The sequence below is a fragment of the Oncorhynchus kisutch genome, unplaced genomic scaffold, assembly GCF_002021735.2.
Source record: "Oncorhynchus kisutch isolate 150728-3 unplaced genomic scaffold, Okis_V2 Okis01b-Okis20b_hom, whole genome shotgun sequence".
In the NCBI taxonomy this organism is placed as follows: Eukaryota; Metazoa; Chordata; class Actinopteri; order Salmoniformes; family Salmonidae; genus Oncorhynchus; species Oncorhynchus kisutch.
Genome location: NW_022261978.1, coordinates 8476773 through 8500801, shown reverse-complemented (window position 1 = coordinate 8500801; position 24029 = coordinate 8476773). Strand labels below are relative to the sequence as shown.

Below are 24029 nucleotides of genomic sequence, written 5' to 3'. Positions count from 1 at the left end.
ATTGAATAACAGATAGTCCTTACTGCTGTTAGTCCATACAAACACATTGAACAACAGATAGTCCTTACTGCTGTTAGTCCATACAAACACATTGAACAACAGATAGTCCTTACTGCTGTTAGTCCATACAAACACATTGAATAACAGATAGTCCTTACTGCTGTTAGTCCATACAAACACATTGAACAACAGATAGTCCTTACTGCTGTTAGTCCATATAAACACATTGAACAACAGATTCACTCCATGGAACAAAAAATATTTGACCAACCACTCCTTTTGAATGAGTAGCATTGTGCAATTAAATCCATTTGAATTCCTCTCAATGTGTTCAAGATGTCTCATCCTGTATGTTGCATATGTATTGCTTGCACAATTTTTTTTCTTTTAATAGTTCAGTGTTCTTCAAATTCCGCAGAACTAAAAAAAACACCAACTTTGATGGTATGACACTGAATCCTATTAGCAGAGAGTCTGGGGATTCCAAATCACCCTCCCTTATTGGAAACAACTTGTTCCAACAGTACGGTAACAAATGGCTGTAATGAAAATTCAGTTTTGGTAACAGTTGACTTGATTTTTTCACACACAAAAAACGTCCTGATATAGACACAACCAGATCCTATTGGTAAAGTGTCTGAGGACTCCAAATCACCAGTGGTGGACAAAGTACCCAATTGTCATACTTGACTAAAAGTAAAGATGCCTTAATAGAAAATGACTTGCGTAAAAGTCAAAGTTACCCAGTAAAATACAACTTGAGTTAAAGTCTAATAGTATTTGGTTTTTAATATACTTAAGTATCAAAGCTATAAATAGAATTGCTAGTATAAATAATTTCAAATGTTATATTAAGCAAACCAGATGGCACAATTTCCTTTATTTACAGATAGCCAGGGACACACTCCAACACACACATCATTTACAAACAAAGTGTGAGTTGGACAATTTTCCTGTCAAAATGTAACAAGTACTTTTGAGTGTCAGGGAAAAAACTATGGAGTAAAAAATACATTATTTTCTTTAGGAATGTAGTGATGTAAAGTACAGAAACAAAACAAAAAAACGACTTAAGTATTTTAACAGCAAATCACACCCCTTTAATGGAGACAACTTCTATAGAATTAACAGTCCAGTAGCAAACAGCTGGTTAGGGATAACTGCTTTAGTGTAAATGGTACAGTAGCAAACAGCTGGTTAGGGATAACTGGTTTAGTGTAAATGGTCCAGTAGCAAGCAGCTGGTTAGGGATAACTGCTTTAGTGTAAATGGTACAGTAGCAAACAGCTGGTTAGGGATAACTGCTTTAGTGTAAATGGTCCAGTAGCAAGCAGCTGGTTAGGGATAACTGCTTTAGTGTAAATGGTACAGTAGCAAACAGCTGGTTAGGGATAACTGCTTTAGTGTAAATGGTACAGTAGCAAGCAGCTGGTTAGGGATAACTGCTTTAGTGTAAATGGTACAGTAGCAAACAGCTGGTTAGGGATAACTGCTTTAGTGTAAATGGTACAGTAGCAAACAGCTGGTTAGGGATAACTGCTTTAGTGTAAATGGTACAGTAGCAAACAGCTGGTTAGGGATAACTGCTTTAGTGTAAATGGTACAGTAGCAAGCAGCTGGTTAGGGATAACTGCTTTAGTGTAAATGGTACAGTAGCAAACAGCTGGTTAGGGATAACTGCTTTAGTGTAAATGGTACAGTAGCAAACAGCTGGTTAGGGATAACTGCTTTAGTGTAAATGGTACAGTAGCAAGCAGCTGGTTAGGGATAACTGCTTTAGTGTAAATGGTACAGTAGCAAACAGCTGGTTAGGGATAACTGCTTTAGTGTAAATGGTACAGTAGCAAACAGCTGGTTAGGGATAACTGCTTTAGTGTAAATGGTACAGTAGCAAACAGCTGGTTAGGGATAACCGCTTTAGTGTAAATGGTACAGTAGCAAACAGCTGGTTAGGGATAACTGCTTTAGTGTAAATGGTACAGTAGCAAACAGCTGGTTAGGGATAACTGCTTTAGTGTAAATGGTACAGTAGCAAACAGCTGGTTAGGGATAACCGCTTTAGTGTAAATGGTACAGTAGCAAACAGCTGGTTAGGGATAACCGCTTTAGTGTAAATGGTACAGTAGCAAACAGCTGGTTAGGGATAACTGCTTTAGTGTAAATGGTACAGTAGCAAACAGCTGGTTAGGGATAACTGCTTTAGTGTAAATGGTACAGTAGCAAACAGCTGGTTAGGGATAACCGCTTTAGTGTAAATGGTACAGTAGCAAACAGCTGGTTAGGGATAACTGCTTTAGTGTAAATGGTACAGTAGCAAACAGCTGGTTAGGGATAACCGCTTTAGTGTAAATGGTACAGTAGCAAACAGCTGGTTAGGGATAACTGCTTTAGTGTAAATGGTACAGTAGCAAACAGCTGGTTAGGGATAACTGCTTTAGTGTAAATGGTACAGTAGAAAACGTGTAGATAAATCAATCAAATGTATTTAATTTTTTTAAAGCTAATTACAGTGCTTTACAGTTGCTCAGCCAAAAAACCCAAACAGCAAGCGATGCAGAAGCCCAGAGGCTAAGAAAAACTCCCTAGAAGGCAGGAACCAAGAGGAACCAGAATCTTAAGGGGTGGCATTTCCTCTTCTGGCTGTCGCATTTTAAGAGTACAGTGGACATTAAGGCAAGACGGTTATTCAAGACATTCATAGAGGGAGACCAGCAAGGTCAAGTAATAACCACAGTGGTTATAGAGGGTGCAACAGTTCAACACCACAGTGGTTATAGAGGGTGCAACAGTTCAACACCACAGGAGTGATTGTCAGTTGGCGTTTCATAGCCAGGCATTCAGAGGTCGAGACAGAGAGAGAGAGAGAGACAGAGCGAGAGAGAAAGAGAGAGAGAGAGAAAGAGAGAGAGAGAGAGAGAGAGAGAGAAAGACAGAGAGAGAAAGACAGAGAGAGAGAGAGAGAGAGAGAGAGAGAGAGAGAGAAAGACAGAGAGAGAGAGAGAAAGACAGAGAGAGAGAGAGAAATCCTTTCAGCTCTTGAACGTATCCATGCGTTGTTACATGCCCAGTGAATCAGGTCTGCGGTTCACAGCTGCAGGAACTGGACCAGCAGTACAACTGGGTCGACTGGTGACAGAGACAGCAAGGAGTCATCAGGCTCAGTGGTCCTGAGGCATGGTCAGGCTCAGTGGTCCTGAGGCATGGTCAGGCTCAGTGGTCCTGAGGCATGGTCAGGCTCAGTGGTCCTGAGGCATGGTCAGGCTCAGGTCTTCCCAGAGGGGAGACAGAGAGAGGGAATGTGGAGAGAGCATGCCTAAGATCACATTGTACACGGAGATAGGACAGACTGACCCTACTCCCCGGCACATACGCTATTGCAGCATAGATACTGGGGACTGAGACAGACTGTTAAAACACGGCTCTGATTTGGCAGTTTCAGCACCCCTTTTCCAGTAGTTTGTCATACTTGCCCAACACTCCTTATATGGTACCTACAAGTCACACCACTTTCTCAGCCAATCACGGCTTAGTTATTCCCACATCTCCTCTCCCTTTCTAGTCAGAGTGAGTGAGATCTCCTAGTGACAAGGTGTACAGCTGATTCGTTTTCCTACAGCTTGACTTGTTGTGTGTCCGTTGAAATACCAAACCACACACATACTATCCACAGGTATCCATTAAGGAACCCATACATTGGGTAATAAACCTGTTCTGAAGACATCTGGACTTTACCAAACCACACACATACTATCCACAGGTATCCATTAAGGAACCAATACATTGGGTAATAAACCTGTTCTGAAGACATCTGGACTTTACCAAACCACACACATACTATCCACAGGTATCCATTAAGGAACCAATACATTGGGTAATAAACCTGTTCTGAAGACATCTGGACTTTACCAAACCACACACATACTATCCACAGGTATCCATTAAGGAACCAATACATTGGGTAATAAACCTGTTCTGAAGACATCTGGACTTGTTCTTGCTGAACAGACCTGTGGCGGCTGAACCTTATTTCCCTATTCTACATGGTTGTATTTTTATTTAACCAGTCAAGTCAAGTAAGAACAAATTATAAGTTACAATGATGTTCTACCCAGGACGACACTGGGCCGATTGTGCACCGCCCTACAGGACTCCCAATCACAGCCGGATGTGATGCAGCCTGGATTCGAACCAGGGACCAGGGATGCAGTACCTCAGACAGCAGTGAGATGCAGTACCTCAGACAGCAGTGAGATGCAGTACCTTAGACAGCAGTGAGATGCAGTACCTCAGACAGCAGTGAGATGCAGTACCTCAGACAGCAGTGAGATGCAGTACTTAGACAGCAGTGAGATGCAGTACCTCAGACAGCAGTGAGATGCAGTACTTAGACAGCAGTGAGATGCAGTACCTCAGACAGCAGTGAGATGCAGTACCCTAGACAGCAGTGAGATGCAGTACCTCAGACAGCAGTGAGATGCAGTACCCTAGACAGCAGTGAGATGCAGTACCTCAGACAGCAGTGAGATGCAGTACTTAGACAGCGGTGAGATGCAGTACTTAGACAGCAGTGAGATGCAGTACTTAGACAGCAGTGAGATGCAGTACTTAGACAGCAGTGAGATGCAGTACCTTAGACAGCAGTGAGATGCAGTACCTCAGACAGCAGTGAGATGCAGTACCTTAGACAGCAGTGAGATGCAGTACCTCAGACAGCAGTGAGATGCAGTACCTTAGACAGCAGTGAGATGCAGTACCTTAGACAGCAGTGAGATGCAGTACCTCAGACAGCAGTGAGATGCAGTACCTTAGACAGCAGTGAGATGCAGTACCTCAGACAGCAGTGAGATGCAGTACCTTAGACAGCAGTGAGATGCAGTACCTCAGACAGCAGTGAGATGCAGTACCCTAGACAGCAGTGAGATGCAGTACTTAGACAGCAGTGAGATGCAGTACCCTAGACAGCAGTGAGATGCAGTACTTAGACAGCAGTGAGATGCAGTACCCTAGACAGCAGTGAGATGCAGTACCCTAGACAGCAGTGAGATGCAGTACCCTAGACAGCAGTGAGATGCACTACCCTAGACAGCAGTGAGATGCAGTACCTTAGACAGCAGTGAGATGCTGTACCTTAGACAGCAGTGAGATGCAGTACCTTAGACAGCAGTGAGATGCACTACCTCAGACAGCAGTGAGATGCAGTACCTCAGACAGCAGTGAGATGCAGTACCTCAGACAGCAGTGAGATGCAGTACCTTAGACAGCAGTGAGATGCAGTACCTCAGACAGCAGTGAGATGCAGTACCCTAGACAGCAGTGAGATGCAGTACCCTAGACAGCAGTGAGATGCAGTACCTTAGACAGCAGTGAGATGCAGTACCCTAGACAGCAGTGAGATGCAGTACCTTAGACCACTGCACCACTGGTCCCCCTCGGATCTGCCCCCAAGGCGGTTTGGGGAAAATGTTCTCTTCAAAACATATTTAAATCCTGTTCTGTAAAGAGTTCAAAGTAGTTTAGAACCATTCATACTTCTGGCAACAGCTGGAATTATGAAAAAATAGACAGTAAATCAATATTTTAATTGATTTGAATCATATATTGTGAGTTTTCAATGCATGTTTAAGTCCCTTTAAACTATAATCCTTGTGATTTTAAAAACCAGAGGAAAGTCCCGTAATAGTCATGTAAGATTTTTCCAGGAGGACTTTTATTTTTTAAATGTAGCCCGTATGATCGCGTGGTTAATGTCGCTGAGTTCACATTGCCGTAAAAGGGTCTCTAGCTAACTTAGCGACACCAACAAGAGCTGTCAACTTTCAAAATCAAGTGTCAAGGTAAAATCAATCTTTATAACAAGTTATAGAATGTTTCCAAATACAGAAAGCATCACTTAGTATTGTGATTATTTGTCCACCCAATGAATATTGTGTCAACAATTAGCTTGCTAACTAGCCATTAGACGCTAACTAGCTGACATAGCAAGCACGTTTGTTTATCTTCAAGACGCTGTGTGTGTTGTGAATTATCATATTAGTTAGCAAGACAGTAATGTCAAATATATGAAGTGTTCATCTTTAAGATGACAAATCCATTGGCAACCCTGATCACTAGCTAGTAATGTAGCATGGCTAGCTAGGCCGTTTGTTAGGTAGCCAAGGAGGCTAGCTAGCTAACTTCATTTCAGTAATAATCAAATCATTAGTCTTTTACTGATTAAAAATCAAATGTCCGTTTTAGATCTCGTTTACTGTAAACTATATTCATCGTAATGTAGCTAGATATCTAACTAGATATCGTCCCTTGCTAGTGAGAAGGGTGAGAGTAAAATGCGTCAGTAAGCTAAAGCTATAACTCTTCTGTGTAAATGAACTGAGAGTCGTGATCAAGGGCTGGTCAGTAAGCTAAACCAATAATAGCTCCACATGACTATAGTTGTTTGGCGTCAAATCCGTTTCAAAAGTCGAACAGGCGTTGAAACATCATTTCATGAGCAAACACTTGAGTCAACAGAGAATAACCGTGGTCCTGCAAGCACAAATTAAACTTGAGATCTTGCCAGTGTGAGACTTCGAGCGAGCACAACTGCGTTTCTGCAGGCAGTAGATTCATTCCAGAGCAGAGGTGTTCATCTGAAGAAATACTTACGACATGAAGAGTCAGAAATTACTGAACTCTCACAAATAACCCACCTCCCCACATGGACGTCCTTTCTCCCTCACACCAAATGTTTTAATTCAATTTAACGGTTGTCCAGTTTGCGCTTCCAACTGCTTACTATAATTTTCAACGGAGCCTGTAGTAGTTTACTGGAACACAATAAGGTAATGTTTTTGGATCAATTACGGCTTGACTGCCCTCCATCCAGATTTTTTTTTTACAATAAAGAGGAAATGGGAAGGTGAAAAGTGACGATAATGAGGTCAGTATGATTGTTTTTCAGTAGAGAAACCAGCTAGCTAATCTCCAATTTCAACATTGAAATCATTGTTATAATTATTTGGTCTTCTCTTATTAAACAGGCTAATGATGAGGCAAGCTAGTTTGTCAGCTTGCCAGGAAGCTAATTAACCACGAAGCAAAAGCCAAGGTGATTTCATTTTCTGTACAGTCTCTGGTTTAAATGAGAGCATTGTACCTAAGTTAAGGAGGGGGTTTAGTAGAGGATCCTAAAACTGAGTGGGGTTGTGTTGGGTTGTGGCACTACAGGGCCGTGGACCCCTAGGGGCAGGGCCGTGGACACATAGGGGCAGGGCCGTGGACCCCTAGGGGCAGGGCCGTGGACCCCTAGGGGCAGGGCGGTGGGCCCCTAGGGGCAGGGCGGTGGAATCCTAGGGGCAGGGCGGTGGACCCCTAGGGGCAGGGCGGTGGACCCCTAGGGGCAGGATGATGGACCCCTAGGGGCAGGATGATGGACCCCTAGGGGCAGGATGATGGACCCCTAGGGGCAGGGTGGTGGACTCCTAGGGGCAGGATGATGGACTCCTAGGGGCAGGGTGGTGGACTCCTAGAGGCAGGATGATGGACCCCTAGGGGCAGGGTGGTGGGCCGCAGGACGGGGGAGACCCAGCTATATTGTGTGCAAGTAAAACGAGCTCTACAGTACCATTAGGCCTATGGGATTAATTATATGGAGGTTGTACTTGTTTCTGTGTGTTTTCATTCATCTTTTGTTTTCCAAACCTTTTCCCTTGATACATAAAACAAAAACATGGAGTTGTGTTGGGGAGAGATTTTAGTTATTGACTAGACTTGGTGGGGGTCGGGCGTGTAGGCGGCTCGAGTTGGTGTAGAGCAGGTATTCCCAAACTGAGGTAGCCCTGTGGTTAGAGGCAGGTATCCTCGTGGTTAGAGGCAGGTATCCTCGTGGTTAGAGGCAGGTATCCTCGTGGTTAGAGGCAGGTATCCTCGTGGTTAGAGGCAGGTATCCTCGTGGTTAGAGGCAGGTATCCTCGTGGTTAGAGGCAGGTAGCCTCGTGGTTAGAGGCAGGTAGCCTCGTGGATAGAGCGATGGGTTAGTAGCCGAAAGGTTGATAGATCGAATCCCCGAGCTGACAAGGTAAAAATGTTGTTCTGCCCTTGAATAAGGCAGTTTAACCCACTGTTTTCCCCGGTAGGCCGTCATTGTAAATAAGAATTTGTTCTTAACTGACTTGCCAAGTTAAATAAAGGTAAAATAAATAACAAAATGCTGTTGGGGTATGCCAAATAGTCAATTTTATATCTTCCAACAGGGAGACACATTTGGATTAGGTTTTTTCCTCACCTGAGTAGCCTCGTTTCACTGCCAAAAATAAAATGTAACCGTATAGTGTTCAGTGAAATAACAAACACAATGTCAAATACAGGAAGCCTAGTCAAATAATTAACATCCAATCACATTAACCGTTACTCTCTCGCGGGAATTCCACTAATGGTCTGTATGTAGCCAAACGTAGCTGCTGCTCGTGTTGGGATCTGTACTGATGGTGCAAAAGCCATGACAAGGAGACATAGTGGAGTGGTAACGGGCGTGCAAGCAGTTGCTCCCGATGCCACTTGGGGACACTGCAGCATCCACCAAGAGGCTCTTGCTGCCAAGGGAATGCCTGCCGGCTTGAAAGCCGTTTTGGACACTGCATTGAAAATGGTTAACTTTGTTAAAGCAAGGCCCCTGACCTCTCATGTATTTTCTGTACTATGCAATGATATGGGCAGCGACCACGTAACACTTTTACAACATCGGTTAACGGATGATCTCTGCATGTGTGGTTCCCACCGTGAAGCATGGAGGAGCAGGTGTGATGGTGATTTGCTGGTGACACTGTCCGTGATTAATTTAGAAGCCACATTTAGCCAGCATGGCTACCAGAGCAGTCTGCGGCGATATGCAAACCCATCTGGTTTGCGCTTAGTGGGACAATGACCCAACACACCTCCAGGCTGTGTAAGGGCTATTTGACCAAGAAGGAAAGTGATGAGTGCTGCATCAAATGACCTGGCCTCCACAATCCCTGACCTCAACCTAATTGAGATGGTTTGGGATGAGTTGGACCGCAGAGTGAAGGGAAAAACAGCCCACAAGTGCTCAACATATGTGGGAATTCCTTCAAGACTGTTCCAGGTGTTGCTACTTGAGAGAATGCCGAGAGTGTGTAAAGCTGTCATCAAGGAAAAGGGTGGCTACTTTGTAGAATCTAAAATATATTTTGATTTGTTTAACACTTTTTTTTTGTTACTACATGATTCCATATGTGTTATTTCATAGTTTTGATGTCTTAATTATTATTCTACAATGTAGAAAATAGTCAAAATAAAGACAAATCCTGGAAGGTGTCGGTGTGTCCAAACTTTTGACTGGTACTGTATATATTTGTAAATATATTTACCTTCATTATCAACCCTACCACCCCTCCGCTAATTGAAGTAAACTAAAGGACAACAACACTTAGGCTTCTACTTCCAGCTTATACATACTATATACATTCTATGGACACAATGTATTTTACAATAGTTATCTTTTGTTTGTTTTTAATACCACCCTTCAGCTACCATAAACCCCTCCCATCTATCTCTGAATCCCATCCATCCACTCAGTGTTTGCTCACGCGAGCCATCTTGTGAGCGTTTGACTTTTGAATCGGACTTGACACCGTATTGTTCCCATCGCCACAGCAACGTGAGCCAGCACATTGAATTTATTAGCAGGTATTCCTAGTGCATGGAATATTTTGCATGGTCTAGCTATCATTTTACTAGCGAAGCTGCTCCAGTATTTAGTGAAACTCACCTTAAATGTATTTCCTCTTTTGGATCCATCTCTAGCCGTCCATGTCTGAACAGAAGTCCACAGAGTCCCCAGGTTCTGGCTGTGGTGTTCCAGCCCAAAGAACCTCACAGCAGGGTCCAGAGATGGTCTCACTGAAGCTGGAAGACTGCAGTCAAACACTGGAACTCAATGTAATTGTCAAAGAGGAATGGGAGGAGAGAGAAGTAAAAGAGGTGGATCAGAGAGCAGTTAAAGAGGAAATGGAGAAGAGAGAAGTCAAAGAGGAAGTAGAGATGGCAGTCAAAGAAGAAGAAGAGGAGGAGAACAGTGAAGTGTCTGCTCCAGATCTAAGGGAAGAGGAGAACAATGAAGTGTCTGCTCCAGATCTAAGGGAAGAGGAGGAGAACAGTGAAGTGTCTGCTCCAGATCTAAGGGAAGAGGAGGCAGCAGTAGATAGTATCAGTGACCCAGGTAAGATCAGGTGTGGAGTATGGAGAGAAGTTGGTGACTTGGTGGCTCCAGGAGATTCCCAAACCGTTGTAGGGCTTCTGCTTGCATCAAAAGTTTTTTAAAGCTCCTTTCAATGTTCCCTTTTTTCTAACCCCATATATATCTGTCCATATTCCCAAAGGAGAGAGCTACAACCCAGGTTCAGACAGTGAGCCCAGTTCCACAGCATCAGGAAACCATAAACAACACAGACAGAGGAACTCAAGACAGAAACATCATCACTGCATGGACTGCTTCACTAGCTTCTATGATCAAGAGGAGTTGAGAAGACACACTTGTAGGCCCCGACCCTGTTCTGATTGCAGTGGCAGTTTAATTTGTCCGATTCACCTCAAATCACACCAACAGACTCTCAAAAGAAAGAAGATGAACCCGTGTGGTCAATGTGGGAAGAGATTTCAGACACCAAGCAGCTTGAAGATGCACCAGCTTACTCACACAGGAAAGAAGTCGTACCACTGCTCCCAGTGTAGTAAGAGGTTCTGTCGTGTAGACGCATTAAAGTCTCACCAGAGAATACACACAAGGGAGAAGCCTTTCCACTGCTCCCAGTGTGGGAAGACATTTGGTTCGTCATTCAATTTGAAGCGACACCAGAAAATACACACAGGGGCGAAGCCTTTTCACTGCTCCCATTGTGGGAAGAGCTTCGGTGATGAAGAAAGTCAAAATAAACACCAAAGAGTACACACAAGAGATACGACTTTCCACTGCTCTGAGTGTGGAAAGATCTTCACCAAGGGAGGAAATCTAAAGGAACATCAGAAAATACATACAGGGGAAAAGCCATACAGCTGTGATCAGTGTGGGAAGAGATTCAGTCAAACAGGAGTCCTAAAGAGACACCAGCTAACTCACACAGGAGAAAAACCTTTCAACTGCTCCCAGTGTGGGAAGGATTTCAGTCAGTCATCACTTCTGAAGGGGCACCAGCTAACGCACACAGGAAAGAAGCCTCACCGCTGCTCTCACTGTGGAAAGAGCTTCAGTTGGGTAAGAGACCTAAAGAAACATCAGAGAGTACACAGAGAGGAGAAGCCTTTCCACTGCTCCCAATGTGGGAAGAGCTTCAATGAGAAAGGAAATCTAAAGCAACACCAGAGAAGACACTCAGGAGAGAAACCGTACAGCTGTGATCAGTGTGGAATTTGCTTTAAATGGAAACAAAGCCTGAAGGAACATCAGAAGGCAAAGCACAGTGCAGTGCCAGACCATGGCCTTATAATTGTGTTGCCAAGCTGGGCATCTACATATATAATTAATATTGACACTAACCAGATTACCATCAAACCTTTTTAGGCGAGTAAACATTTTTTTTTTACTTCTTGGATATAGGGGGCGCTCTTTTAATTTATGGATTAAAAAACGTGCCCGTTTTAAGCGCAATATTTTGTCACGAAAAGATGCTCGACTATGCATATAATTGGCAGCTTTGGAAAGAAAACACTCTAAGGTTTCCAGAACTGCAAAGATATTATCTGTGGGTGCCACAGAACTCATGTTACAGGCGAAACCAAGATGATACATTACCCAGGAAATGGGCAGAATTTTCGAAGCTCTGTTTTCTCCTTATATGGCGGTGAATGCGCCGGGAATGAGCCTGCCCTTCCTATCGTTTCTCCAAGGTGTCTGCAGCATTGTGACGTATTTGTAGGCATATCATTGGAAGATTGGCCATAAGAGACTACATTTACCACGGGTCCGCCCAGTGTCCTTTGTGTAAATTCATGCGTAATCTACAAGCTGCACGCGGTCATCCAGTGATTGAGAGGAGAGAGGAGGCTTTCAACGAACGATATATCATGAAGAGATATGTGAAAAACACCTTGAGGATTGGTCCTAAACAACGTTTGCCATGTTTCAGTCGATATTATGGAGTTAATTTGGAAAAAAGTTTGACGTTTTGTAGACTGAATTTTCGGGTTTTTTTGGTAGCCAAACGTGACGCACCAAACGGAGCAATTTCTCCTAAACAAATCATCTTTCAGGAAAAACTGAGCATTTGCTATCTAACTGAGAGTCTCCTCATTGAAAACATCTGAAGTTCTTCAAAAGGTAATGATTTTATTTGAATGATTTTCTGGTTTTTGTAAAAATGTTTCCTGCTAATGCTAACGCTAAATGCTATGCTAGCATGCTACGCTAACAGCGCTAGCTGTTACACAAATGCTTATTTTGCAATGGTTGAGAAGCATATTTTGAAAATCTGAGATGACAGTGTTGTTAACAAAAGGCTAAGCTTGAGAGCTAGCATATTTATTTCATTTCATTTGCGATTTTCATGAATAGTTAACGTTGCGTTATGGTAATGAGCTTGAGGCTGTATTCACGATCCCGGATCCGGGATGGCTCGACGCAACAGGTTTTAAAGGAAGATTTTTATTTGTTACATCAAACCTTAAATGGCAAAGTAGCTTTTATGTGCTCTCTGTCATCATGCACTGTTTTGTTATCTGTCTGTTTGGTGGGAAACATTTTATTGATGTGGGTTTTAAAATATTCACATGAAGATCTGTCTTCAATTGGATGAAAACCAAGCTCGTGTTGCACATTTGTTAGGCTAAATAGATATGTTTAATTATGCAAAAGAGAGAGACTTCTGACAACTAAGTCACAACAGGTGGAGTCCGAGTCCATGTCAGAGTCGAGTCATGAAAATCGTGAGCCCTGGTCTCGAGTACTACAACACTGACAGCTACTCTCCTTTTGGGAACGTTTTATTTGTGCAAATTGATTACATTACCTTACTTTTCTTGCTTGTTAGTGCAAAGTTTGGGCATCGTTCAGGATGCCTGGTTGTATTGCCACCACCCAACTGACCTGATTGAAGAGAGGTCAGTGAAGTGGATGAATACGGTGGGTGTAGTAGCTCCGTTCAACCACAAGATGAAACTATCGACCCTTAATAAAAACAGAGTAAAAAGTAGCTTTCTTCCATCCAGTGGAATCCGTGATGAACTGCTGAAACGGTCAAACCACGTCACATGTTATTAGAGCAACACATCACCATTACTTCCTAAACAAAATGGTATGAAGATGTAAGATAATCCTTCTTTATGAATTGTATTGATGTGTGCATGTAGTCCCGCACTAAGAGCCATGTACAGTCTACAGAGTTGTTCTGTGGGGGTCATGGAGTAGGCTGATACCCCATTTCATGGGTGCGCACTCCATAGGGAAGGCTGTACAGTGCCATACAAATGTTCCATAGGGAAGGCTGTACAGTGCCATAGAAAACACTCCATAGGGAAGGCTGTACAGTGCCATAGAAATGTTCAATACACATTGTAGGCTGAATAGTGAGGTGAATTCCCACAGTCAAAGTCCCGCAATAAGAGCTGTACAGTATAAGGCTGTACAGTGCTGCATGTCCCTTTTTGAAGTTTAATACATCCACAGATTTTCCGGGTTAAGGTTTGGCCATCATTGTAAATAATAAATTGTTCTTAACTGACTTGCATAGTCAAATAAAGGTTAAATTAAAAAATAAAATGATTGGTATGAATGGCAGTAGAGGCATAGGTGATGCATTACCTGCTTTTACTTATACAGGAACATACAATTAAGGCATGTGAGATCAGAAATTATGTTATACAATTGAATAAATTAAAATGTTCATAGAATTATAACAACGGTTCATATGGATTTTATAAAAAAATTATTATAGCCTCTAAAATAAATGTAAACAGACCATAAATGTCTCAATTTGTGTTTTTCTAGGAAAGCTGTGAGTGCAATTATATGATACAATATCAGTACTTGTTTCATTTACAACTTGTCTAAGTTCCATCATCAACAGATTTCAGTCAGTGTCTGGCTGTGGATTGACTGGGTTGTTTGAATGGAATGTCGGCATATTGGTAGTTATTTAGAAACATTTATGGAATTATTCCTCTAAAACTGTCTGGCTAGCTAGCTAAAAAACTGCAGATAATCGTCAAATTCATTGTTTTACACTATCTTATCACAGCACTGGCAAACCATGGTTGACCAAAATGAGCTGACCTTTTATACCATCATAAGAAGGTGAATTATATTCTAGTGTTCCAATTCCTAATTCTATGGTTCCAAGCCCTTTTCTATGGATTCTATTTCTATGGTATTTCTAGGTTCTCCACCTTCCAGGTGGTGTGATAGGTTGGTTTATCATTGTGTGGGGCTGCTTTGGCATGAGTCTGAATGGGAACAGTCTGTCTGACATTGACCTTATCGTATCACTGTACAGCGCATTCAGAAAGTATTCAGACCGCTTGACTTTGTCCACATTTTGTTACGTTACAGACTTATTCTAAAACAGATCAAATAAAATACTCAAATCTACATACAATACTCCATAATGACAAAGCGAAAAACAGTATAAACATAAGTAGTAAACATTTTTGCAAATGTATTAAAAATAGAAAACAGATACCGTATTCAAACCCTTTGCTATGAGACTCAATTGAGCTCAGGTGCATCCTGTTTCCATTGATCATTCTTGAGATGTTTCTACAACTTGATTGGAGGAGTTCACTTGAAGTAAATTCAATAGTTTGGACATGATTTGGAAATGCACACGCCTGTCTATATAAGGTCCCATAGTTGACAGTGCATGTCAGAGCAAAAACCAAGCCATGAGGTCGAAGGAATTGTCCATAGAGCTCCGAGACAGGATTGCGTCGAGGCACCGATCTGGGGAAGGGCACCAAAACATTTCTACAGCATTGAAGGTCCGCAAGAACACAGTGGCCTCCATCATTCTTACATGGAAGAAGTTTGGAACCACCAAGACTCTTCCTAGAGCTGGTCGCCTGGGCCAAACTGTGCAATCGGCGTAGAAGGGACTTGGTCAGGGAGGTGACCAAGAACCCGATGGTCACGCTGACAGAGCACCAGAGTTCCTCTGTGGAGATTGGAGAACCTTCCAGAAGGACAACGATCTCTGCAGCATTCCACCAATCAGGCCTTAATGGTAGAGAAGCCAGACGGAAGCCACTCCTCAGTAAAAGGCACATGACAGCTCTCTTGGAGTTTGCCTAAAGGCACCTAAAGGACTCTCAGACCATGAGAAAACAGGATTCTCTGGCCATCCCTACAGTGAAGCATGGTGGTGGCAGCATCATGCTGTGGGGATGTTTTTCAGCGACAGGGACTGGGAGACTAGTCAGGATCAAGGGAAAGATGAACGATGCAAAGTACAGAGAGATCCTTGGTGAAAACCTGCTCCAGAGCACTTAGGACCTCAGACTGGGGTGAAGGTTCACCTTCCAACAGGACAAATCAGGAGTGGCTTCGGGACAAGTCTCTGAATGTCCTTGAGCGGCCCAGCCAGAGCCCGTATTTGAACCCTATCAAACATCTCTGGAGAGACCTGAAAATAGATGTGCAGCGACGTTCCCCATCAACCCTGACAGAGCTTGAAAGGATCTACAGAGAAGAATGGGAGAAACTCTCCAAATACAGGTGTACCAAGCTTGTAGCGTCATACCCAAGAAGACTAGAGGCTGTAATCGCTGCCAAAGGTGCTTCAACAAAGTACTGAGTAAAGGGTCTGAATATTTATGTAAATGTGATATTTATGTTTTTTTTATGGGGTATTGTGATTTTTAAAAATCCTCATCAATCTACACACATTGATGAGAACTACAATTTCATTCATTTTAGAATACAGCTGTATTGTAACAAAATGTGAAAAAAAGTGAAGGGGCCTGAATACTTTCCGAATGCACTGACAAGAGGGTGATAACCCCTGATTTATAACATGTCGACATGTGGGCCAGGCAAGACCAGGTGTGAAAAAATGTATCTTTAGAAATAATTTACAGGACACCTGGAAATTATTATTCCCAGCTACAGAAGATGACTCCTTTTCCCCCCTCAAAGTCAGAAAAGCTATTCAAGAATTGACTACATTTTTATTTCCCAGAATGCACTCAACAATAAACTGGATTCAAAAAGGTATGATATGTGTTCTTTGAAAAGGTATTCTCTGACATGTTCAATCTCTCCCTGGCTCACGCCTCTATACCCACCTGCTTCCAGATGTCCACTGTGCCCAAGAAAGTGAAAGTAACTCAACTGAATGACTACCGACCAGTAGCACTCCCTTCTGTCATCATGAAGTGCTTTGAGAGGCCTAGTCAAAGACCATATCACCTCCCTCCCCGACAAACTCGACCCTCTCCAATTTGCCTACCACCCTGACTGATCCACGGACGATGCAATCGCCATTGCACTGTACACTGCCCTCACCCACCTGGACAAAAGGAATACATAGGTGAGGATGCTGTTCATCTCGACTACAGCTCGGCCTTCAATACCATTGTGCCCTATAAGCGCATTACAAAGCTCACAGCCCTGGGACTGAACTCCTCCCTATGCAACTGGGTGCTGGACTTCCTGACAGGCTGCCCCCAGGTGGTGAAGGTAGGCAACATTACCTCCTCGACACTGATCCTCAACACGGGGGCCCCACAAGGGTGCATCCTCAGTCCCCACCTGTAATCCCTGTATACCCACGACTGTGTCCTCAGTCCCCTCCTGTATACCCACAACTGTGTCCTCAGTCCCCTCCTGTATACCCACGACTGTGTCCTCAGTCCCCTCCTGTATACCCACGACTGTGTCCTCTGTCCCCTCCTGTATACCCACGACTGTGTCCTCTGTCCCCTCCTGTATACCCACGACTGTGTCCTCTGTCCCCTCCTGTATACCCACGACTGTGTGTCCTCAGTCCCCTCCTGTATACCCAGGACTGTGTGTCCTCAGTCCCCTCCTGTATACCCAGGACTGTGTGTCCTCAGTCCCCTCCTGTATACCCAGGACTGTGTGTCCTCAGTCCCCTCCCTTATTCCCTGTATACCCACGACTGCGTGACCTCACACAGTTCCCACTCCATCATCAAGTTCTGACGACATGACAGTAGTAAGCCTGATCACCAACAATGACAATACCGCCTACAGAGAGGAGGTAGGCACTCTGACAGTGTGGTGCCAGGTAAACAACCTCTCCCTCAACGTAGGCAAAACAAAGGAGCTGTTGGTGGGCTTCGGGAGGAACCAGGCTGGACACGCCCCCGTCCTCAATGGGGCCACCATGGAGACGTCATCAACTTCAAATTCTTCGGGCGTACACATCTCAAAAGCTGAAACGGTGTAACCACACACATGGTGATGAAGAAGGCACGACAAGGACTCTTCAACCTCAGGATGCTGAAGAAATATGGAGCCTACTGTCGGGTCGCATCACGGCCTGGTAAGGCCACTCCACTGCCGCGGACCGCAAGGCTATTCAGAGGGGGATACGTGGAGCCGAATGCACCTCTGGGTGCCCACTGCTTGCTCTACAGGACACCTATAACACCAGGCCAAGAAGATCCTCAGGGACCCCAGCCACCCAAGCCATGTCCTGTTCTCCCCGCTTCAATCACTCACAGACGCTGGCAGTACAGGAGCATCAAAGACTGGCCACTAGTTTCTAACCTCAGACCATCAAGCTGCTGAATAGCCACCACTAGTCAACTACCTGCTCCCCCTGCTACTCCCCATATGGACATTCCACCCCTGATATATATTGTTGTTTTTTTATGACCATTTTCATGATTTTATTTCACTTAGTCCTGTATGTTGGAGCTCGAAGCCTAAGATTTTCACTGTACCCTGCAATCACACCTGCAACCCTGTACATGTGACTAGTAAACACTGAATCTGATATAGTGATATCGGATCATTCTATGGTAACATGTTTAATTACTTCAATAGAATGATAATTTGGAGAATGAACAGAGCGCATCTTCTGGACCTGAATGTTCTGAATGTTAGACAGAGGACAGGGAAAAGCTGAGCCCCGATATAATTTGAGATGCCTTTAAGTGTACATTAGGCTAATAATAATCTCATACTTGGCAAAAGTTACATCTGATTTTTATTTTTATTTTACCTTTATTTTACTAGGCAAGTCAGTTAAGAACAAATTCTTATTTTCAATGACGGCCTAGGAACAGTGGGTTAACTGCCTGTTCAAGGGCAGAACGACAGATTTTGTACCTTGTCAGCTCGGGGATTTGAACTTGCAACATTTCGGTTACTAGTCCAATGCTCTAACCACTAGGCTATATTTAGATATTAACATTAAACTAAAATAAATCACTATCTTAGATTTGCCCACGCAAACTCTTTACAAGGTAAAGAAGAAAATACAATTTGTGAATTCATGCAGGAATACGTTCTTTTGCTTCTGAAAAGAGACGACAACAACAGGTTAGTGAAGTGACGATGCCAGAGAAGCCCGTGTTTGGAGGATATATTGGCTCGGTTGTTAAGACATTTAGTCACGTCTAAAAGTGCAGCCAGAATAACAGCAAAGTAGCCGCATTTGTTCAAGGTGTTTTCCAGTTACATTTATTTAGATACGTCCCATAACAATGAGCTAATGAGGCGCGATTTCCCTGCATAGAACATGTGCTCCCTCGTCAGAACACTGTTGGGGTTTGTGATATATGGCCAATATACCACAGCTAAGGGATGTGTCCAGGCACTCCGCCTTGCACCTAAGAACAGCCCTTAGCCGTGGTATATTGGCCATATACCACACCCCCTCGTGCCTTATTGCTGAAATAAAGCATACAACTTAAATGGATGCCCCCTCCCCCTTTGGACCAATTATAATGACTGAAATTGATTAAATGGAACCGAGTCAAACATGTAGCTTCCATATGTTTGATACTGTTCTGTTTAGCCCATTCCAGCCATTACGATGCCCCGTTCTCCTATAGCTCCTCCCACCAGCCTCCTTTGGTTTGTTTCTGTAGTAGAAGGACCTACAGAAGTTGAAATGTAACTTCTCTAATATCTAACTTAAACTATGAATGTATAGATACATTATACACAAGATAGCGTATGTACAGTGGCAAGACAAAGTATGTGAACCCTTTGGAATTACCTGGATTTCTGCATAAAATGACGATCAAATTGGAACTTCATCTAAGCCACAACAATAGACCAACAGTAAATATTTAATGGCGTTGCGCAATGTGAGCATCTAGCGCAGCCATGACTGTCTTGAGAATGCAGCTCCGTATTCTCGCGTTGTCAGCACATATCTCGTTCTGGTGAAAGAGGGCTACAACAACAAGACCTGTTAACATTCAAAATCAAGTGTCAAGGTGAAAATCAAGCTATCTAACATATTATAGAACGTTTCCAAATACAGAAAGAATAATTTAGTCGTCGGATTTTTTTGTCCACGTGCCTCCGATCAACGTGTCAACAATTAGCCTATTCAATGATCTAGCTAGCTAGCTAGCTTGCTAACGAGCCATTAGAAACTAGCTATATATCTAACTAGCTGCCATATCAAGCAAGTTTGCTTATCGTCAATACGCCGTGTTGTGAATCACCATATTTGTTAAGACAAGTGTGAATCGTTCATTTTTAAGATGACATAAATCCATTGGCTACTCGGATCACTGGCCAGTAAGTTAGCATGACTAACTAGACCGATAGATAGGTTGCTTTCAATAATCAAGAGTAATTTAGTGATTACAAATCAAATGTAAGTTTTAGAAGTCGTTTACTTTAAACTATATTGCTCGTAATTTATCTAGCAGTCAAGTGAGCCGACACTCGCAAAACGCAGTCAACCCATCGTCGCTTCATTCTCCTCCTGAATATGGTGCGTGAATACACAACACTTTACGGTATGTCTTGTTTTCTAGCAGGGAAACTGAATAGGATGCACTGATAGACTATAGCAGAAAATCATTCCAAGCAGACAGTTTGAAGCACACGTATTCAATATTCCACAATACAAATTATACAACTCACGGCCACCGGATGCCATTGTGTTCAATGAGAGCACGACGGTAAATGCCGCCACCGTAGACGCAATTTACCGCAAGAGTTAAAATATTAAAAATATTGCCTTCTGCAGCAGCTTTTTCTTCAACCGGATGTTTATTTGCACCGTTTGTTTTTCTGAAATCACCATGACAACGCATACCACGTGCTGATTTGTCATCCTCCTCTTTCTTGCTTTCTTCTCCCCCTGTAGAGTACCACAGTATGAGGGAAAATGGTTCCAGTTGGGGATTTTTTTTTTTTTGAAACTAAGGGCTAATTCGTGTAGGCTTACACAGGCGTGACGTTTTGATAACCGTGTAAATCTCTCTAGGACAATGTATTTGAAAACTTCCCTGATTCAGGCGGGTTGGGTTAAATACGGAAGACACATTTCGGTTGAATGCTTGTTGTGCAGCTGCTCTCGGTATACCCTTTCCCTACCAGAAAACACGCGATACCGTAAAGTGTTGAGTATTCACGCACAACAATTCAGGAGGACACTGAAGTGCGATGGCTTTACTGTGTTTTGTAAGTGTCAGCTCACTTGACCACAGTACTCCTTAAGGTCCAAGGACCTTATACAGGCATAGCCGTGGGAAGTAAGGGGTGTTGCATCACTCCCTGAAAAATCGAAATAAAACCTTTAATTATTATTATTTCTCCCCGATATGAAAGATAAGGTCTGTATACTTCCAAAACCATACCGCAAGCGATGTGTGTTAATGTTCAGACCGAGCGTCGGGGCTCTTAATCTCCCTCCTACAGAAGATACCTTCGTCCATTGACTCTTCTGTGTAATGTACTGGAACAGAGATTCATGATTAAGGGCTGGTCTGTAAGCTAAAGATAACCCAAATAATAACTCCACATTGCTGACGTTAGCTGTCGTTGCCATCACCATAGCAACGTGAGCTAGCTAGTTCCATTTTATTAGCAGGAATTCCTAGTGCATGGAATATTTAGCATGGTCTATTCCTTTATTTGCTAATCTGTTCCAGTATTTTGTGAAACTCACCTTTCACATGTGCTTCCTCTTTTGGATCCATCTCTAGCCTTCCATGTCTGTACCCAAGTCCACAGAGTCCCCGGGTTCTGGCTGTGGTGTTCCAGCCCAAAGAAGCTCACAGCAGGGTCCAGAGATGGTCTCAGTGAAGCTGGAGGACTGCAGTCAAACACTGGAACTTAATGTGATTGTCAAAGAGGAATGGGAGGAGAGACGAATTGAGGAGGAGAGAGAAGTAAAAGAGGTTGATCAGAGAGCAGTCAAAGAGGAGGTGGAGGAGAGAGAAGTCAAAGAGGAGGTGGAGGAGAGAGAAGTCAAAGAGGAAGTAGAGATGGCAGTCAAAGAAGAAGAGCAGGGGGAGCAAACAGTCAAAGAAGAAGAGCATGAGAGAACAGTCAAAGAAGAAGAGCATGAGAGAACAGTCAAAGAAGAAGAGCAGGGGGAGCAAACAGTCAAAGAAGAAGAGCAGGAGAGAGCAGCTAAAGAAGAAGATGAGAACAGGAATGTGTCTGCTCCAGATCTAGAGGAAGAGGAGGCAGCAGTAGATAGTATCAGTGACCGAGGTAAGTTCAGGTGTGGAGTACGGAGAGAAGTTGTTGCCTTGGCAGCCACAGGGGATTCCAGAACTATTGTAGTGCTTCTGCTTGTATCAAAATACTCTTAAAGCCCCGTTCAATGTTTCCTTACTGATTCTATCATATTCCCACAGGAGAGAGCTCCCATCCAGGCTCAGACAGAGATCCCAGTACCACAGCATCAGGAAACCATAAACGCAGGCAGAGGAACTCAAGACAGAAACATCACAACAGCATGGACTGCTTCACTGGTTTCTATGAACCAGAGGAGTTGAAAAGGCACACTTGTAGGCCCCACCCCTGTTCAGATTGCAGAGGCAGTTTTATTTGTCCAGTTCACTTCAAATCACACCAACAAACTCTCAAAATAAAGAAGATGTACCCGTGCGCTCATTGTGAGAAGAGTTTTCAGACCCCAAGCAGCTTGAAGACTCACCAGCTTAATCACAAGGGAAATAAGTCGTACCACTGCTTTCAGTGTGGGAAGAGGTTCTGTCGTGTAGACACCTTAAAGGCTCACAAGAGAATACACACAGGAGAGAAGCCTTTTCACTGTTCTCAGTGTGGGAAGAGCTTCAGTGATATAGGAAATCGAAATAAACACCAGAGAATACACACAGGAGAGAAGACTTACCACTGCTCTGAGTGCGGGAAAAGTTTCAATCAGTTATCACATTTAAAACCACACCAGCTAACTCACACAAGTGAGAAGCCTTTTCACTGCTCTCAGTGTGGGAAGCGTTTCAGTCTGTCATCATATCTGAAGAAGCACCAGGTAATGCACACAGAAGAGAAGCCATACAGCTGTGATCATTGTGGGAAGAGTTTTAAATTGGAAGGAATCCTTAAGCGTCATCAGAGAATACACAGTGGAGAGAAGACTTACCACTGCTCAGAGTGTGGGAAGTGTTTCAGTGTGTCATCATATCTGAAGAGACACCAGCTAACTCACACAGGATTAAAGTCACACCACACAGGAATAAAGTCACAACACTGTTCCCACTGTGGGAAGAGCTTCAGTAAGAAAGCTGACCTAAAGAAACATCAGAGAACACACACAGGGGAGAAGCCTTTCCACTGCTCCCAATGTGGGAAGAGCTTTAATGAGAAAGGAAATCTAAAGCAACACCAGAGAAGACACTCAGGAGAGAAGCCTTGCCACTGCTCCCAATGTGGAAAAAGCTTCAGTTGGGTAATAGACCTAAAGAAACATCAGAAAGTACACAAAGAGGAGAAGCCTTTCCACTGCTCCCAATGTGGGAAGAGCTTCAATGAGAAAGGAAATCTAAAGCAACACCAGAGAAGACACTCAGGAGAGAAACCGTATAGCTGTGATCAGTGTGGGAATTGTTTTAAATGGAAACAAAGCCTGAAGGAACATCAGAAGGCAAAGCACAGTGCAGTGCCAGACCATGGCCTTATAATTGTGTTACCAAGCTGGGCATCTACATCTAATTAAAATTTACATTAACCAAGTTTCCATCTAACCTTTTTGTGTGAGTAAACTTGGCTGTAAGCTTTTCAAATGTCAACCAAACAAAATATGCTTGACAAGGTGGGGATCTTTTTGTGTCTGTAAAATGTATTATGCGAGAAATGTTGGTGGAAATGCTCTTATGTGTTAATATTGATATAGTAATCATCATATCAGCAATCATCATATGGGGCGGCAGGTGGCCTAGTGGTTAGAGCGTTGGGCCAGTAACTGTTTTTTATTTAGGTACATTAAAACCTAGGCAAAAAATCTACATTTTGTTTTGCACTGAATCTATATCTGCAACAACTGGTGGGAAAATGTGCATATTATCTTTATGCTGATTTTAGAATATTTGATGAAAATCTGTCGCCAATTGGATGGAAACCTAGCTAGTGTTGCACATGTGTTAGGCTAAATAGATGTAATATTTGGCATCTGTATTCTAGTATGTTGAATTTTTGCAAAAGAGCAAGATTTCTGACCACTTAAGACACCACTGATCGAGTCGAGTCACAAGTCATGAAAATCGCGAATTGATTACGAGTCAAGTCTGAGTACTGGACTCAAGTACTACAACACTGACAGTCTGAGTACTGGACTCAAGTACTACAACACTGACAGTCTGAGTACTGGACTCAAGTACTACAACACTGACAGTCTGAGTACTGGACTCAAGTACTACAACACTGACAGCCACTCCTCTATTGGGAATGTCATTTCTCTAGTGTTGGTCTGGTCCAGAAACTAACTTCAACTAGACCCCCATTGTAGATCTGAAGAAACTGATAAACATCTGGTATTTTTCTTATTAAAAACAAACCCATTTGATTTATTTTAGCTAAAACCAAATGTAATTTTCTGCTCATGTTTAATTGTATCCAAATAAAAACCTAAAGTTCAA

At 43.1% G+C, this 24029-nt stretch overlaps 1 protein-coding gene across 3 annotated transcripts; it reads left to right on the top strand.

Annotated features, from left to right (window-relative positions):
• The first annotated feature begins 5745 nt into the window (after positions 1-5745).
• LOC116358924 (oocyte zinc finger protein XlCOF6-like) lies at positions 5746-24029 on the top strand. Of its 3 annotated transcripts, none has more exons than XM_031811346.1 (3): positions 5746-5834; positions 21126-21639; positions 21786-24029. In XM_031811346.1, the coding sequence occupies exons 2-3, from the start codon at positions 21132-21134 to the stop codon at positions 23108-23110; spliced, it is 1833 nt and encodes a 610-aa protein (XP_031667206.1). In that variant the 5' UTR covers positions 5746-5834; positions 21126-21131; the 3' UTR covers positions 23111-24029. The 3 variants fall into 3 exon arrangements, with proteins under 3 accessions (XP_031667206.1, XP_031667208.1, XP_031667205.1); XM_031811348.1 differs by lacking the exons at positions 21126-21639; positions 21786-24029 and adding exons at positions 9802-10216; positions 10377-11632; XM_031811345.1 differs by lacking the exon at positions 5746-5834 and adding an exon at positions 18357-19397.

Excerpts from the sequence above, each read along its gene's own strand:
- LOC116358924 (XM_031811346.1), top strand. The coding sequence starts at position 21,132 with ATGTCTGTACCCAAGTCCACAGAGTCCCCGGGTTCTGGCTGTGGTGTT. Across the intron at positions 21,640-21,785 it reads AGATAGTATCAGTGACCGAG|GAGAGAGCTCCCATCCAGGC; the intron begins GTAAGTTCAGGT and ends ATATTCCCACAG.